The sequence below is a fragment of the Ursus americanus genome, chromosome 21, assembly GCF_024610735.1.
Source record: "Ursus americanus isolate L20-20 chromosome 21, mUrsAme1.1.p, whole genome shotgun sequence".
Classification (NCBI taxonomy): Eukaryota; Metazoa; Chordata; class Mammalia; order Carnivora; family Ursidae; genus Ursus; species Ursus americanus.
In genome coordinates, this window is record NC_142147.1 from 34030727 (window position 1) to 34049966 (window position 19240).

The 19240-nt window shown below is 43.7% G+C and overlaps 1 protein-coding gene across 5 annotated transcripts in view; it reads left to right on the forward strand.

The window, feature by feature from the left end:
• The window catches only part of PLCG2 (phospholipase C gamma 2), a 141215-nt gene that overhangs the window by 115815 nt on the left and 6160 nt on the right, over positions 1-19240 (forward strand). For all 5 annotated transcript variants that reach the window (XM_045796076.2, XM_087870639.1, XM_087870640.1 and 2 more), the window contains one exon: positions 4550-4638. In XM_045796076.2, coding sequence (XP_045652032.2) covers positions 4550-4638 — 89 coding nt within the window. The remainder of the gene's footprint in view (positions 1-4549; positions 4639-19240) is intronic.

The following is a 19240-nucleotide window of genomic DNA, read 5'->3' on the forward strand; positions in this document are numbered from 1 at the left end:
AATGAAGCAGCATTCTTCCTGGCTTTTATTACATTGTTGCAAAACTGGGTGGCTTGGACGGCTGATCACGTAAGGTGGTCACCGTGAGCTGACATCCAGACTAAGGGAGGCTGCGCCCTGTGCAGTCAGGCCTCTGTGTGCAAAGCTGGATTAGGGGATGGTCCACCAGGCAGGGGGGCATTAGGTCTCATTTTGAAAGGCTGGGGGCTGCAGTATGATTGCACCTCCCACGTGTCCTGGCTGGCACTGTCCCCGGCTGGGAAGGAAAGGGCCCCGATCGGCTGTGAGTTACAGTCTCAGATCTGCCTCTTCCCACATCGTGAGAGCTTCTCCTTCCTATTCCATAAAACTGAATGGTTGATAAACCTCCAGTTGTGAGCGCCTGGGTGGCTCAGTTGGTTAAGCGTCTGCCTTCAGCTCAGGTCATGATCTTGGGGTCCTGGGATTCAGCCCTGCATCGGGCTCCCTGCTCTGCAGGGGGCTTGCTTCTCCTTCTCCCCCCACTCGTGCTCCCTCTGGCATGCACACATGTTCTCTCTCAAAAATTTAAAAACCCAAAAAACAAATTGAGTCCCATCCCCCCCAGTGCGGAAATAGACCCCCCAGGGAGGGGATTGGGGCACAGTGAGCTTGATGCTGCTTTGTCGATGCGGCCACCCTTATAGTTTCTCTACTTTTACTCTCCTGCGGAATTTTATGTGTCGCATTTGACCAATAGGCCCTCACTCGATGCTCAATTCCCTTTCTCCCCTTCCTTAGTATTTCTGAGGCATGAGCCTTAAGATCATAGATCCTTCTAGAGTCCTCATGAGGTCACTGTTCCCCAAGGATCATTTTTCAAGAGAAACCGATCACTCAGTGATTTATATACCAATACAGTCTTTTTTCTTGATGTTGTTTGGAAACCTTATATTCTGTTTCCTTTGTTTTTTTCTGAACTTGAAACATATTAGATACTCTCTAAATTTCTACCTTTCTTAGTATTGTAAATCTGATCATTTCTGGCCCTTGCCCAACTAGCCATGAGCTTAGAAAGTGCAGGGCCCTGGGTGCTAGGCTCTACCGGGGGGTTGGGGGGAGAAGCAGGAAGGTGTAGGTTTCACTAGCATCTCAGCTGGCCCTGCAAGAGGACTGAGCTCACCTGCTCATCTTACCATCCTCGTCTGTTCTTACCCCACCTTCCCCAGGCTCATCCTGCACAGACAGGCAGCTCTGCTATCAGGACCTCGTTACCATATCCTCTTGAAGGACGAGGGGTGTGAGCTTTATAGTTGCTCCTAACGCCTTGCCTTGGAGAGAGGTCAGAGTTGATGAACCATCCCTTAGCCAAACTGTGTCCGTTAATCTCGACAATGCTAGGACTTAGCTTGGAGATTTAAAATACAAAGGAGGGGAGCGCCTGGGTGGCTCTGTCGGTTAAGCATCTGCCTTTGGCTCAGGTCCTGATCTCAGGGTCCTGGGATCGAACCTCATGTTGGGCTCCCTGCTCAGTAGGGAGCCTGCTTCTCCCTCTCCTCCGCCTCTCTCTCAAATCAGTAAGATCTTTGTATTTTTTAAAAACAGCAATATAGATCATGGATGACAAAAAATGTGACCCTTCCCCCAGCTGTGAGAACGGTCAGTAAGGACCTTGTCTCACTCCTGTGCAATTTCTGGCAAGGCCTGCACAGCCATATTCAGGGAAGGAATATGGCTTTTCGCATAAGGCATTGGGAACCTTCTGAACTCACAAACTCTACCCATTGTCGTTAGGGATGCACTTAAGCTTTTGAGCCAGATGGAGCTCAGAGAGGAAGGAAAACATCATTTATTGCGTTTTGTGCCTTAAACTCTTTTTCACAGGACTGCTGCAAGGATTAGAGGTTTTATCATCTCTGCTTTTTAAACATGAGCGCTTTGGGGCCTCGAGATGTTAATTAACCTGCTCAAGGTCACACACCTGTAGGACCAGAGCTGGGCTGCAGACCCAGGAATGTCTCACTGCACACCCCACGTTCGTCCTGCTCTGTAGGCCTCCCCTACTCCTAATAAGCCAAAATACTGAGCATGCTTTAAAAGAGGCCTCTACTTCCCTTTCATCTATGACACAACCCAAACCAACAAGGATAAAACTGAACCAAACTGTTTCTAGTAATTTCAGTTGGGAAACACCTTTCCATCCTAACCCCAAGATGTATGAAGGCTGCTCATGAAATGAGACTTGGCCATTGGAAGGAGGGACATGGGGATGGGGTTCACTTCTCCAAATTTGGGGACACCTGCTGAGTGTTGGTTCTAAGCAAAAGGGCACTGCCATGTCTTGGAGTACAGGGGGTACCTGATAGCCTTCCCGATACCATGGAATGCTCAGCAGTCTAGTACGTTGTAACAGTCGATCAACACCTAGACGACTTCTTCCACACTGTCCCCAGACCAGTTCCTAGAGATGCAGCAGCTCAGGCCCCACCCTAGCCCCCAGTCAGAATCTGCATTTTAATAAAATTCCCGTATTATTAAAGCTGGAGGAGCGCTAGGCTAGATAGCAGGAATGCTGAGATATCCAGGCAAAAACAGACCAGTAAACAAACCAAGAAAAACCACGTCACTTAGAAGGGAAGAATAGGTCAGAAAACTCCACTATTCATGGAAAGCAATGTCCTCAAAATCCTCTGGGGAAAGGTCTGACCTGAGAGTTTTATACCCAAACTGTCACTCAAGTGTAAAATCAAAAAATGGATGTGTTCAAATCTGTGCCATTTGAGGATTATGTGTCTCACAAGGTCATATTAAAGAAAATGAGAGGACAAGTTTAGCTAACAAACACGGATAGAGAAGTCCAGTGGAAAGGTAGTGAGCACTAGACGTTTGAAACTTCCACACAGTGACATGCACACGTTTGAAATCAGAAGAACACTGAAAACAAGTATTGAGCTCAGTTCATGAGATGCCTGCTGACGTATGTAGGAGCAAGTGTACAGATGTCTTCATCTCACCTTGAAATACATATACACCTGTATACTACATGGCAGAGTGGATACATGTGATAAAACAACCAACAACCTAGGAGCAGGTTGGGGTAGGAACTAGGTGGCTGGTATACCAGGGTTCCTTGTAATATTAACCTAGCTTTGCTGTATGTTTGAAAACTTTGTAACCATGTCTCCTTTTGTGGAAGAACTATGGTTACAAAATGAAATAATACAGCTGACCCTTGAACAATGTGGGGGTTGGGGATGTCCATCCTTCAAGGAGTCAAAAAGCCACCCCAGATTTTTGACTCCCCCAAAACCTACTAACAGCCTATTGCTGACTAGAAGCCTTAAACAGTCAATTAACACATACTGTAAGAATACAGTATAAAATACAAAGTAAGCTGGAGGAGAACATGTTAAGAAGATACATTCACAGTACTGTACTTACTGGAAAAAATCTGTGTATAGAGTGGACCTGCATAGTTCACACCTGTGTTACTCCAGGGTCAGCTGTATTTACACGCAGTATCTTGCGGAGACAATAATCCAGCTTACCCCAATTAGGGGAAGGAAGGAGAGAGGAGGTGTGGGCTTGCAATCAGCACATCAACTTCCTCACCTTAAGCAGTGAGAAGGGAGAGAAGGATTAGTCAAGTGATACTGTTAAAGGTTCTCCAAGAGAAGTAGGAATAATAACGGGACAAGCCAAAACCTGGATGACGGAAGACACAGAGGATTCAGGCATTGCTTGTCCGGGAGAATCGGAAGACGGAATGCAAATAAAAGCTTTCGAGACAAACTAGGGTCATATCATCTCCAAGGTACACTGTTAAATGAAAACCATGTGGTTTGGAACTGCCTGGGTTTAGAGAACTATAGTTAGTGACTTAAAAGAAACTCAAAACTGTATCTTAAAAATCACTTCTGGGATTTTTAAGAGTGGGTAGGAACAAGACTTCAGTCTTTACTATTTTAAAACAAGCAAACCAACCAACCTTTGAGATGCATTGTCTTAACACTACTTAATGGGGGGGGGTGGATCAGCTCTACCTCAGCCCTCCCCCCTAAATAATAAACACTTAAATGAGTGCCCTAATTATAAATAGAGAAAGGCTTCCTGAGGAGGATTGCTACTGCTATGGACTGCCAGGGGACAGAATTCCTCCTTTTGGAAATCTTCCAGGAGGAAACACACCCCCATCCTACACTTTGCACAGACAGAGAAGGAGGGGGTGCAAGGCTGCATCACTCCTGTGAGCCTTTTGGCCTCTGGAGGACTTAAGGAATTGAACCACAGCTGCAGGCCCTCTAAATGTGTGATGTTCTGTACGTTTTGATTTCTTTCGAGTGAATGATTTTCATTTCTACATGGCAGAGATCTTTAACTGCAATTCTCTGTGTGGGCATGTCCGTCAGGGCTACATTCTGGAGCCCCTCTCCTGAGCCGTGAGGAGGGGACCTTTGGTTTCCAGAAAGTCAGCCCCCAGCAGAGGTCACTAATTTACCTGCTCCTGGTACTGGGCATGCGATCCCCGAGTACCCTAAGAAAGCTAAGGTCTGACATTAATGGCTTGTCTTTGCATTGCCTTTCTATTCAGGATTCAGATCTGTTCCTCTGAAGAACGGGTACAGCGAAGACATTGAGCTGGCTTCCCTCCTGGTTTTCTGTGAGATGCAGCCAGTCCTGGTGAGTGAAGAAACGCCCATTGGGGTTCCCTCAGCTGTGTGTGCTGGTGGGGTTGAAAGGGCTATGGGTACCGTTGGCTGATGGACTTAAACCCATTGGGAATTACCGAGTCGGACATGCCACGTCATAAAAGAATTCCTCCGTGGTCCCAGGTTTTTCCTTCCAGCCTCCTTCCTTCTTGGAGAATGGCGTACGCTTCTTTGAGTAGCTCATGTAGTCAGACAGGGTGACGCTCTTGGCGCTCCGTACAGTTCCGTTTCAGCAAGATAATGAATGCTCTTCTAGAGCAGCTCATCCTTTCCCGGGTGCTTCCCCCCTGCTGTTGGTCCTGGGAGTCCCTTCAGACGGGCTGGGAGCATCCACGAAGGCCCTGTTGTGGCCTGTGCTGGGAAAGCACGTTCACGGGGATGGGCACTGGTGCCCTTCTCTTTGCTCCCGGAGGAGCCTGCCACTTTGGTCCGTTTGTTTTGTCAAGACCTTGAAGATGCACAGTCCCTCCTTCGATTAACCTATTTGGGGAGGTTGGTGGGAAGGACTTGGCCTCAGTGAATGCAGCTGGGATAGTACAGGTCTCAGGTTGATGGTAGAGAATATCTGCATATGTGATTTGGGAGCTTCACAATCCTCTGGACAGCCTCTCCCACAGAACGAGACCCAGTGGGCATGTGTTTTTGCAAGACCCCATGCCTGATGTGGCCAATACAATCTTACAAGGTCTTTCCATCTCCCTACCACAAAAATCAGCATGGGCTGGGTGAGTGTGTGGTCACCCCACTTCTCTTTGGATAAACTAGAAAACCCACAGTTCTGGACCCCAGCGGGCTGATGTGGCCTTGGTCAGCGCCCCTGGAGATGCACCTTCTTTTCTCTCCCTGGTTGTTCGCTGCGTAGAGAAATCACAGCCTCTAACTTGTTGTGTTGGCGCTAAACTGAACGGGGATTTGGAAGTTGCTTATTTGGCAACTTCCAGAATAAAGCAGAGAACCATCCAACAGGGAAGGGAGATGGCAGGGGTGGAGATGCCTTTTAACAGCTGTAGCCATAGTCAATGCAGCAAAAATTCATGAACTTGACTCAGAGGAGAGAACATTAGGCTTTTCTGCATAGCTGGCTGCCTTACGTTCGGTTTTTGCAATCTTGATAGTTTCCCACTTCTCAAAGCATTTTATAAACATTGAGATGGAAGAGGATGCCAGGATAAGGACAGACAGACAGAAAGCAGCAAAAAGAATCTCAGTGACAGCCAGAGGCATTGTGTGGGTATAAAACAGGCTGCTGATAACAAAATTGTGTCTTGACAGGATAAGGCGATGGATAATGTAAAGTTTTCCATTTTGAAACAAATTTGACATGTCAGTGCTTTAGACTCAAGATAAATGTTTCCATACGAACTGAATAGTCACTTGAACCTTCAGCAATGGGTCAAAAAAAATCACCTTTCCTGATTCTTACTGTGATAGCAATGTTCGGTCCTGAAAGGACAACGGCGTTAGTTGTCAAGTCCTTGCTGAGAACGCCCAAGACTTAAATGGCTCTTTAGATAATTTATCACCCGTAAGACTGAGTTCTTTAAGTCCATTAAAAAGACCTAAGCCAGAATACATTATTTTGTATAAATGGCTTAATACACACACACAGCCCAGACTGTGCCTGTCTACAGTTTTATAATGTGGGGGAAGAGACGAGTAGATAAAGTAAGCAAGCATTTGGTCCATTTGAGTCCTTCTCTTCCTAGGCCAATGCCTTCTTTACGTAAGTGTAATAATAACACCAATCCATATGTCCAGTTTCTTTTTCAAAGTCTGGCATTCTTCACATTGAGGGCTGCATCTGCCTTTGTGGGGGGGCTGCCCCCTGCATTTGGATTGTTGGGCGGTAACCCTGTACCTTGTCTAACAAGCAAATTATCTTCAGACATTGTTAAGTGTCCCCTGGCTGGCAAAGCTGCCCTTGTTGAGAAGTGCTTTATAATCTCATGATTATCAACAGTTTTCGTACTGTTAACCTAATCTTTATTAGCACTTACATGATGGACAGGTGTTGCCATCGAGTGGACTGACCGTAGATTAGTCACCATTCCTCCAAGTTGGGCATTCATGGAATCCACTTACAATGAAGGCTTCCATGATATTTTTCATGTGATTACTATTTGCCTCCCTTAATTCAGAGTTATTTTTTTAGGATTGAGTCCCAGATGTGGGATCACTTCTTTTTTTTTTCCTTATTTGAGAGAGAGAGGCCAACCACAAGCAGGGAGAGTGGGGAAGGGCAGAGGGAGAACTGCAGACTCCCCACTGAGGGCCTGATCCCAGGACCCCAGGATCATGACCTGAGCTGAAGACCACCTAACTGACTAGACCACCCAGGAGCCCCTGGGATCAGTTTATTTAACAGGATGGTAAACCTGTAAAACTTGGAATAAGTAAACTTGAAGTCCCCCGGCTTAGTCAAGCCTACCTCTCCCTGGGCCACAGAAGGCTCTGGGATTCTGCTGCCTGTGCAAAGGGAACTAGAGCTTTCTCTGTGTGTACATAAAGCCCACCTGCAGACATTTCATGGACAAATGATATGATAAACTTGGTTTCGGATGCAGATGGGGCAGCATCGGTCTAGACATCGCTCTGCAAAGCTGTTGTAAACAACTTGGAAACATTATAAATAATTTGGTAACACCAGCAGCAGAGAAACTTTTAGTATATTTAAAAGAAAATCTATTTCTCTAGATGTAACTTCCTCCCTGCAGGAGGCTTCCTGTGAGGGGGTGGTCGGGGCTGCCCCCGGCGGAGCACGGCATGGAGTGAGGGCAGGGTGTGGGGTGCCAAGGGGAGAGTGAACGCGCCCAGATCTGCTGTCTGAAGGAGTTTGGGCAGAAAAGGTGGCTGAGTATGTGCAAATCTCATTCCGGCGGATGGTTTTTAAGCTTTAATGCCACATCTGTCACCTGGTTCTCGGGCACTCGCAAGTGCCATTTGGAGTTTCCGACCCCCGTGCGACGAGGCGTCTCTGGGGAGCTGAGCTGGGGTGGGGTGGGTGGTAGACCTGGCCTTTCTCCTTGCCCCAGGTCAGACCTTGTTTTAGTTATTACCGTATCCTCTGTTATGCCAGGAAGAGACTCTGGTCAACAGCCATCTCTGAGCCAGTGATTGCTGCAGGGACGGCTGGCTGGAGCTTAAGCTCCAGAAAACCGTCAGTGAGCACTTCGAGCGGCTTCTCAAGAAGCCACTGACACGTCACAACTGCCTTATCAATGCTCTGTCCTTTGCCCGGTTAGCTTCGTATATGGTTGACAAAAAATCTTTCCAACACCGTTTCATTGCCTCCTACACTTGAGAAGTCAGTAGTACAACAAAGGAGGAGGGGATGGAAAAAAAAAAATCCCGTAAGCTCCCTGTACCTAACCGGTTGCAGGGAGCATTTGGGCCGATTTCCTTTTTGCACGTGATCGAGCCACGCTTGGATTCCTGTAATATGCACGAACGTGTGCCCTTTATCTGCTTCACAGACGACCTGAAGCCTGTTTCTAGGTTATGATTTTCAGAGCCATGAATGCCTGTCTCATCAGGCGAGCGTCCCTCATTCACTTAGCCATTCTCCCAGTGATGCACAAGGAGGCTGTTTGCCATTTTTTACTTTATAAATAATGAAGGTCTTCATAAACCTTTTTTTGATTAAAAGTTATTTCCTGGGGCTAGATATTTCATAATGGAATACTAGATCAGAAAGAAAAAATAACTCCACATCTTCGTGAAAGCATGTTGAATTGTTCTCTGAAAGTTTCTTTTAAGCTGATGTATTATATCCAAACTTGCCATTAACTGAAAAAGGGCTTCCACTCAAATGATTTAAACTTGTGAGGTTCAGAAGAACAGGACAGGAGAAAGTGCGGAAATAGGAGTGTGCATCCCTATCATCACCCAGGGGCAAGGCTGGCAGCGCCTGGGATCTGTGTACTGGTCCTGCGGCGGATGCTGCTGGCTGGGAGCTAAGGGGGGCAAAGACCAGGACGCTGTGGTTCCCAGTCAGGGCTGTGCCGGGAGAGTTGTGTGAAGCCCTTTGCAGAAGGGCTGCCGCGCACCCTCTAGAGACCAGGGGCAGGGGCGGGGGCAGGGAGCGGCACCCTAACGCTGAGCTGGTCCTGGTTTTGGAGGATGGTGAAGATTTCCTTACAGCTGGGAAGACCCTCCTTGTGCCTCCGCAGCTAGCGTTTGCCAGTTTGAGCCCAAGGAGCAGAGACTTCTGCTCCTGCCACAAAGCCTCAACAGACCAAACACCATGAGCGCGAAGTAGGAAAAAACCTGGCACACGCGGTAAGAGGAGGACAGAGCCAGGTAGACACGTGGCGCCCGTGCCAGCAGCTGGAGTAGAGCCGTGGGAAGCATCCAAAGAGGACCCTACCATACAAGTCAGGAGAACTTTCAAGGATGTCGAAGCAGAGCACTGAAAAAGACTTCCTGGAATTTGAAACAAAAACCTGATTCCTTGAATTTAAAAATTCAGCATATGCACAGCGATCTGCATTAGTGACCCAAAAGGTAACATGGAAGAAATGGCTCGTAAGCCAGAGCAATACCACCGTGAAGGAGGCTCAAAGAACACCGCGAAGGGACCCACACGCAAGCATGTCCCCCAGAGCGAAGGGGAACAGATGGGCAGGGAGCTATTAATGAAAGTTAAAAGAGGGAACTTTCTCTTACTTGCTGCTTGAGAGGGGTTACTGGATTCCTGGAAGGGATGAACAGAATGCACCCCAGACCCCAGCTTCTGTTCTAGTACAGGCATACCTGTTTTATTGCACTTTTTTTTTTTTTTTTAACAAATTGAAAGTTTGGGGCAACCCTGTGTTGAGCAAGCCTAGTAGCACCATTTTTCCAAAAGCATTTGCTCACTTCCTGTCTCTGCCCCATTTTGGTACAACTTTTGTTATGGGGATCTTTGATGTTAGTATGTTAATTGTTCTGGAATACCAAGGACCTCACCCACATACAACAGCAAACTGACCAATCAGCCATTCTGTCTCTTTCCCTGAGACACAATATACTGAAATTAGGCCAGTGAATAACCCTACCATGGCCTCTGTGTGTTCAACTGAAAGGAATCGATGGATGGAGCAAACTTTTTAAAATTGCCTCAGCCACCCCAAACTTCTTAACCACCATCCTGATCCGGCAGCAACGTCGAGGCAAGACCCTCCACCAGCACAAAGACGGACTTGCTGAAACCTCAGATAATTTAAAAATACTTTGTTGCCAAAACACCATTAAGATATATACATTGTTTAGACAATGTTATTGCACACTAAAACCTATCGTTTATGTGCACTGGGAAACAAAATTCGCTTGACTCACTTTATTCTGGTATTTGCTTTACTGTGGTGGTCTGGAAGCATGTCCGTAGTATTTGAGGTGTGCCTGTAGAGCCTTGGAATTCCAAGGATAAATAAAAAGCTAGACTTCCCAACATACTAAGTTATCTACTAAGAAAATAAAGCTAACCTCAGACTTGTCCTCTTCAGCACTGGTAAGACCAAAGAACTCCGTCTCCAGCCACCCACATGTCAAGGCAACAGAAATGTATTTGTGGACATACAATGTTTTCAGATAGGCATCGCCCCCAAGGGAAACCTCAGGAGAGCATAGATGAAGAAAGGGAAATAACTTAGTACTGTTACATTTTATAGTCTGATTAAGATTTTGTGACCTTAAATACAAGAATTCCTAAAACAGAAACACACTATGAAAAATTTTGTTCTAGTCTGGAATTCAAAATATTTAAATATCAGCAAAACCTTGGAGCTGAGAAGTACAATAAAGGTGTCTACAAAGTTTTGACTTTGATGCCTAGGGGTTCAGTTAGCAAATAAAGCATCCTGCAAGTCGGAGAGAGCTAATTCTGATGCTTTCATGTGAAAAGAAAATGCCCGCTTAATTTGGACCATTAGAAAACAAAGTTGACCGGGAATAAAAACAAGGGATAAAATAAGAAATTAAAGAGAAATGTGTAGTAATCAAAATGGAAGGGATAGAACATATTTGATTTAGCCAATGGGCTGAATTCTCCCATTGGAAAAGTTAGAAAACCTAACTGCAATTTTTACAAGAAATAAGGCTAAAACCAACAGGGTATTACCTGAGCAAAGGTTACGACCACCCTCCCCCAAGAATGGAAGAATTGCTGGAAGAAATTGGGAAGAAAAAATTAATCTCACAGTAGAATTTAGGGGCGCCTGGGTGGCTCAGTCAGACATCTACCTTCATCTCAGGTCATCATCTCTGGGTCGTCGGGCTTCCTGCTCTCCCCCTCCCCATCACTTGTTCTCTCTCTCTCTCTCAAAAAAAAAAAAAAAAAAAGGTGTAAGGTCAAAAGCATCAAAGATTATTAAGAGGAACCATACGGAATGATAGTTTGGTTTGCAAAGGGATGCAAGAGGCCTTGGGGTTTAATTAGGACACAGCATCATACCTAAATCTAGAAAACAAAAGCACTCACAAAGATTAAAAAAAAATCAGCAAGGACAGATGATCAAGCTAATATTAACAAGCTTGAGTTAAGAGAGAAACACCTTTGTGTCCTACCAGTGGATAACATACACTGTTTCCTTCGGTTTCCCGGAAACTTTATAAACTTGATTGCGTAATTGGTCACAAAGACAACTTCAATACATTTTGGAGGAGAAGGATTTCATAAGTCGATAAGATTTGGAAGATTTAATAAAAGCCCAAATATTCACTATTGGAAAAGAAATTTCCAGATAAAACAAATGAAAACAATTACCTAAACAGCAGTAAAATGTTTATGCCATAACCATATTTAGAAGAGGAAAATGCCTGCCTTAAAACCAGAGAAGACTGAAAACACATGCACTAACTACTCATCTTGGAATTTTTCTAAACACTGATAAAATTTTCTAAACACTGATAAAACTGATGGGGACAAAGTAAAGGTAAAAGCCATCTAAATGAATTATAAAACATAGAAGAAAAAACATTCCAGTTCATTAAGATCCATTAAATAAACTCTTTGCCTGCTTGAACAAAGTAAGAGCAGAAACAATACAAGAGTAAATGTTGAGAAGGAGAATGAACCCCAAAATAAGATACATTTGTAAACTAGGGCAAATGGGGGATTACCTTGAAGAATGTACATGGGCAAAAATTGTTTTAAGAAGCAGTAGAGAACTCACAAATTCCTGTAGCACTAAAATATTTATCAGGTAAAACAGGTATTAGACCTGGATGGTTTTATAGCTAAATTCCACTTGGATTTAAAGAACACAATTCTAATGTTAATCCATTGAGGTCAACAGAGAAATGGAAATGCTCCATTAATGTTTTAAAGCTATAGAAGTCTGTATCAAAATTGAAGATAGTGCACCTCTCCCTCTTCTTCCCCTCATAGACTCACAGATAATTCTTTAAAAAAATAGCAAGTCATTTCCAGCTATTTTCTAGAACAATATGTTACAACTGAGTGAGTAGTTTATTCCAATAATGCAAGGATGGTTCAGAAACACTTTTAGTGGCAATAAATCACTAAATGCCACAAATGTAACCAAATGACTATACTGATTTTCTCCATTCACAAATATGGCTATATATTTAAAGACTCCAATTTTAAAGAGACTGATTTTTATTTGTCTTGAATTTATTATCTAACCACTTTATTCTAGAAAGAACAGTTGGAAATATAGGGTGGGAGGCAGGGACAGATAGGAAATCTCATTCATGACACTGATAAAAAACTGTAACAGCACATTAGTGAAATTTAAATAAGTAGACAGCTCACTGGGGCCCCTGGCTGGCTCAGTTGGGAAAGCATGCAACTCTTTATCTCGGGGTTGTGAGTTCAAGCCTGATGTTGGGTGTAGAGATTAAAAAAAAAATAATAAAACCTTCTTTAAAAAAGGAATATAACTTGGGGCGCCTGGGTGGGACAGCGGTTAAGCATCTGCCTTCGGCTCAGGGCGTGATCCCGGCGTTAGGGGATCGAGCCCCACATCAGGCTCCTCCGCTATGAGCCTGCTTCTTCCTCTCCCACTCCCCCTGCTTGTGTTCCCTTTCTCGCTGGCTGTCTATCTCTGTTGAATAAATAAATAAAAAAAATATTAAAAAAAAAAAGGAATATAACTTAAAAACACCATCTGAACAAGTAGAAATATATACCAACCCTTCCAGAAATTGTTTGATGGGAATCAGAGGTATCAATATAAAATTATATACAGGTAGGTAAGTACAGAAATAAATGCATGTTTGCATTGGAAGAGATCGCTCTTCTTTACAAAAGAGTTCCAATTAACGTACAAAGGAAGGAGAGAATATTAAATCACCATTGCAACACCACCGTAATAATTGCTATAGGTAAGACCTAAGAGATGCTAAATCTAGTGGAAGTTTGAGGAGACAAGATGTCTGCATAGCCTCAAAGTATCGTCCTTCAAGAAATTAATTGGAAAGAGAATTAATCACGTGATCAATGTTACCATCAGTAATAAGACATGTTGATATCACGTACCTACCGAGAAGGCGACATCACGTCTTTGACATTCTTGCCAAAGTTGTATCATGCCAAATAAATCATAGGAGAACACCAAACCCAAGTAGTAGGACACAGTACAGAGTTGCTGGCTAAACTCTTCACAAGTGTGAAGGTCCTAAAAGATGAGACCATGGAGGAAGTGTCACAGATTGGAAGACTCTAAGGAGACACCACAACTACAGGCAATGTGGGATCTTGGACAGGACCCTGGAACAGAGCAAGGACACTCGTGAAAAAACCAGTGGAAACCAAACAGAGCATGTAGTTAGCTTCTTAGTTTGGATAACTGCACTATGGTTGTGTGGGATGTTAACCCTGGGGAGTGGGGGTGAGGTAGGGAATGGGAGAACTCTCTGTATTTATAGTGCAACTTTATTTCATCATAAAAAAAATTAAAGCATCAGTGGAGGATAAAAACTGGAAAAAAAAACAAAAACCAAAACACCTAAAGGCACAGAACTCTGTGAAGATCTTGTCACAGGGCAGGTGCAGTTTACTCATGAAGATATTCTCCAAGACTTTAAGGACCCTAAGTTTTAAAAATACATAGATCCATCTAAAACAAAGGCTTACAGATGATACAAGTGGGAGTAATACACGCCCAGTTGAACATATCACCATAAGGGAACATGAGAGAATTGGGGAAAGCAGATCTTTCTCCACAAATATAATTCCTAAAAACTGAAAAACCAAGAACTTGCATTTTAAGTTTAGTTTGTGTGTGTGTGTGTGTGTGTGTGTTTTTAAGAACTCTCAATAATCAAAAATTCCCAATTTGAGAGGCAGGGATCATGAGAGCTGGGGGATGGTGAACTTCTTAAGAAGGCTGGGTTTTTTGTTTTTGTTTTTGTTTTTTCCTAATAATCCCTATAGTACTTCTTGATTTTCAACTTTGTGCATATATAATTGATAAAAACTGAAATTAAAATTTAAAAACCAAAGTAGGAGTAGACGATGCATTGATGGGGAGTACAGGACATATTCAAGGACATTTGCTGTGTAGGTGACAAGAGAGATGGAGCTGGAGGAGGGTATGGGCTGAAGGAGAGCTTTTTAAGATGTGTTTGCTTCTGATGGGAGGGATGGTGCAGGAGAAAGGGGCCAGCAGGAAAGAAAGGCTATGGCACACGGGCCCAGGATGGGCAGCTTTCCCATGTGATTTCTCCTCTGTGCCATGTGAAACAAGAAACGAGGCCATTATCTGAAGCCAGGGAGGTCTAGAGCGAGAGCCGTGAAACAGTCATCTTGAGAGAGCAGGAAAGAGAACTGCTGAGCTAAATACAGTAGGATTATATTGTTTACAGCGCTTCCATGATAGAGGCATTAATATTTTACTTAGAATGTTTGCACTGAGAGTCTCTAGTTTTCGGTCAGGTTTTGGGAGGCTGGCTTTGTAACAATCACACAGAGACCTCCTTTCTCAGAGCGGCGGTACATTGAGCAGAACTAGAATAACTACTAACTACACCTAGCGGATGTTAAAGACATCATTTGTGAAACATTCCGGGCCACTCATAAGAGCTTCCTCGTTTTCTTCTAGGATGAGTCTCTTCCGTTTTTTTCTCTTACGGGATAATTTTCTGTAACAGGAAATATATATGTATGTCTCTAGAATACATATTGGAGATGCAAGAGCCTTATAACACATACAGATTCTTCTCATGACCATCTTGTTTTTTATTTCACGAATTCCTACCATCTCTAGGTTTACCTTTACTAACTCAGTCTACTTTCCCTTAGACCTGTTTGGTTTTGTTTTTTTTTTTTTTTACAACTCCTTGTGTTGGATATTTAATTCATTTATTTCCTCTCCTTTTCGGGTGTTAACGCAATGCGGGCTGGAGGCCGCCCACAAGTAGACGACCTAGGGCTAGGTAAGGCTTCCGCTCCTGAAGCACACTTCAGACTAAAGGACACGCCACGTGCCCAGGACTCGGGCCAGTGATAAGCTGGCTGCTAGAGGGATTGGGATAAAAGTGGACACAGCCCTGAAGCCAGGATACGTTCTGTTCCTGCGAACCCGCAGCTCTGAGCAATCACCTTGGCCCTTTGCTGGCCCTGCCCTGGGAGTCCTTCATTTAGAACATTCAGAAAAGGATGGGGGTGCCTGGCTGGCTCAGTTGGAACGGCATGCAAGTCTTGATCTCAGAGTGGTGAGTTTGAGCCCCATATTGGGTATGGAGATTACTTAAATAATTTTTAAAAAAAGAGAAAGAACATTCAGAAAACAGATACCAATATATACTTTCAGGGAGGAAAGATGAGCTTGCACATTAAGATTTTAAGATGCTTGCAGAAAACATAGCTAACATAAAAGCAAGAGGATTCACCCAGTGAATCACTTTGAAATAATTTTTAAAAAGAACCACCCTTTTTACTATTATGTAGGAACGAGAGGGCCAGTTAGAAATCCTGGAAATACTGTTTGAAAAATCTTAAACAATTTTTTTTAAAGCCTAGTAAGGGGGAAATTCTGGAATGGATATGGTTAAGGAAGGAATCTGTTCATGTGAAGACCGTGTTGGGGAATTTGCTTTCAAACTGCAAGGCAAGATACAAATATGAAACGGGTAAAGAAAGTACAGAATGCCAAGCTGCAGCAGGAAGTATTTGAAACGATGGCTAAGTCTGGTGTGGAAGCAGCACGTGCTCTCCAACTAGGAACAGCAGCAGCGTAAGTTACAGACGCACAGAAAGACATGCTCCATGCATGGGCAGAATACCAGTGTAAAAAGAAAATTATAAAGATGAAAAAGCCGTAATGATTACCTATAAAGGATTCTGTGAAGGATCGGCAGACCACCAGCACTCCCCTCTATAGCAACCGCAGCCTGAAGACTAAGGAAGGAGATCTTCAAAACACTTATGACACAAAGCTCTAAGTCTAGACATTCTGTATCCTAAGAATTACCATTCCAGAGTGAGGGCAAAACGAACGTTGTCTGCAGACCTACAGAGACAGATGACTTAGTACGAATAAACCTTTGCTGAAAAGAACTACCAAAGTCCTTACTTAGGCAAGAAGGACTACAACGCAGGAAACTGGTGACCAATGAAATCAGGACTCTATTAGAAAACATAACTGTAGGGGGCACCTGGGGGGCTCAGCCGGTGAAGCCTCTGCCTTCAGCTCAGGTCATGATCCCAGGGGCCTGGGATGGAGCCCTGTGTCAGGGTCCCTGCTCAGCGGGGAGTCTGCTCCTCCTCCTGCCCCTGACCCTCCCCACCCTGCTTGTATGCTCGCGCACTGTCTCAAAATCTTTATTTAAAAAAAAAAAAAAAAGAAAACGAGTAACTGTAGACTTGGAAAAAGCTAAATTTCATAAGAAATCTCAGACTCAAAAAAAAAAAAAAAAAAAAAAAAAACCACCCCAACACAAGAACCCAGGAAATAATGATCCCAAAATTCTAAGAGGGAACGAGGGAGTCTTGCTCGGGCAGGGTGCACAGGGCAGGCAACCTCCTATGTCCTCCTCTGGCATCCTCACAGCTGTTCATAGTTATTCATTAAACCGTATATATGCTTCTGTATACTTCTCTGAATGCTCACTGTGGAATAATGAGTCCTGAAATATATAACATGCTATAAATGCTTTTGGATTCAGAAAATGAGATAAAGGTCTGCAAGTGTAGATGCATTTGCAGAAAACATGGATTTTGAACTTAACCTGAACAAAAGTCATTCTAAATGAAAGCAACAGTTGTTTTATTCTGGGTAAAGAGAAGGTAAAGAGAGATCATTTGTAGTACAAGGTTAAGAATTAAATGCAGTTTGTTTTTTTTTTTTTTTGAGAGAATGTGCAAAAGTGGGAGGGGCAGAGGGAGAGAGAATCTTAGGCAGACTCTGTGCTGAGCACAGAGCCTGATGTGGGGCTTGAAATCATGACCCTGAGATCACGACCTGAGCGGATACTGAGTTGGATGCTTAACCGGCTATCAGATCTGTATCAAATCCGTCCAAGACCCAGCACAGAGGCAGCATTTTGAAAGCACCTGGGTGACACATGGAGGAGTTACTAATTTTAGGGCATGTGCTGGAGAGTCAAGGATCTGTAGGAGTTTTCTCTAGGAAGGAAGTGCGGGTACATGCCATTTTTCTTGCCGTCCTTCAGCCTAGCTGGCAGGATGCCGGTGGCAGCCAGTTCTGACTCTCCATCTACTCTGCTAGCACCATTCACCCCACTAGGCGTTCTCCTGCACACCTACCCTACACACCCCAGCAGGTACCCCTGCCCTCGGCAAATACTGCCCTGCCACAGGCAGTGGGGCAGCCCTGGCCAAAACCAGGGCCCCTCCAAAGTGACTCCTAGGGAGTGGGAGGCAGGCCTAATCACGGATAGGGGGGCATACACAACTCACCCCAGAGACACCCCGGAGCTCCTGGTTCTTGTGACCACGGGCCATTGCACTACCAGGCCCCACAGTACGTGTACATAAAGCCACTGCTTTGCAGACCAGGAGATGTAGCCGACCTACCGGATACATAGATACAAACACAGAATGAGACAGAGGACTATGTTCCAAATGAAAGCACAAGAATAAAACCTTAGAAAAAGAATTAAATGAAATGGAGAGTAACAATCTACCTTGTCAAGAGTTTAAAGCAATGGTCATAAAGATGCTCACCAGACTTGGGTGAACTCAGAATTTTAACAGAGACAGAAAATATAAAGAGGAACCAATCAAAATTGAATACAATAACTTAAAACTACACTAGAGGGACTCAAAAGCAGGGTGAAGGATGTAGAGCAGATCAGTGATCTGGAAGACAGGGTACTGGAAAGCATCCGAGCTAAAGAGCAAAAAGAACAAAAAATAATGAGGATATTTTAAGGGACCTTTGGGAAATATCAAGTATACTACCTTTCACATTATAGGGCCCCAGAAAGAGGAGAGAGAGGGGCAGAAAACTTACTTAAAGAAATAATAGCTGAAGACTTCCCTCAGGTGGGGAAGGAAACACATCCATGTCCAGGAAGCAGAAAGAGTCCCAAATAAGATGAACCCAAGGAAGTCCACATCAAGACACGTACTAATTAAAATGTTGATGATTGATGATTAAAAAGAAAATCTTAAAAATCAAGAGAAAAGCAAATAGTTACATACAAGGGAAACCCCATAAGGCTATCAGCTGATTTTTTTTTTTTCAGCAGAAACTTCGCAGACCAAAGGGGGTCGTATGATATATTCAAAGTGCTGAAAGGAAAAAAACAAAAACCTACAAACAAGAATACCTGGCAAGTTATTCAGAACTGAAGGGGAGAGAGAGTTTTCTAGACCAAAGTCAAAGGAATTTATCACCACTAAACCAGCCTCACAAGAAATGTTAAAGAGACTTCCTTCAGTAGAAAAGCCCGGAGTAAAATGGAGCTCATCACCTTAACACAGACTGCTATATACACAGGAGATTACATGTGACCCTTGTGGTGATCACAAACCAAAAACCTACCAAAAAACAGAAAGGAATGCAAGCAGAAGACCAAAGAAAGCCATCAAATCCTGAAGAGAGTAAGAAGAAAGAAAGCCAGAACTACAAAAACAAACAGAAAACATCTAACAAAATGGCAGTAAGTATATGCCTATAAGTAATTACTTTAAATGTCAGTGGACTAAATGTTGTATGTGTACGCTGCCGTCTATACGCTGCCTCCAAGAGACTCTCTTCAGACCTACAAACACTGAAAGTGAGTGGGGTGGAAATATATTTCACGCAAATGGAAGTAAAAAAAAAAAAAAGTTGCGGTAGCAAAACTTTGGTCTAAAAAAGAAAAAAAATAGACTTAAAAAAAAGTGTAACAAGAGACAAAGGCATTACATAATGATAAAGGGATGAATCCAGCAAGAGGGTATAGCAACTGTAAAATATCTATGCACCCAACGCAGGAGCACCTCAATACATAAAGGGAGAAATGGACAGTAAAATAATCAGAGGAGACGTTGACATGTCACTTAAATCAACGGATAGATTATCCAGACGTAACATCAGAAAGGAAATGGTGGTTTTGAGTGACACCTCAGACCAGATGAACTTAACAGATACATGTATATAGAACATTCCATCCCAAACCAG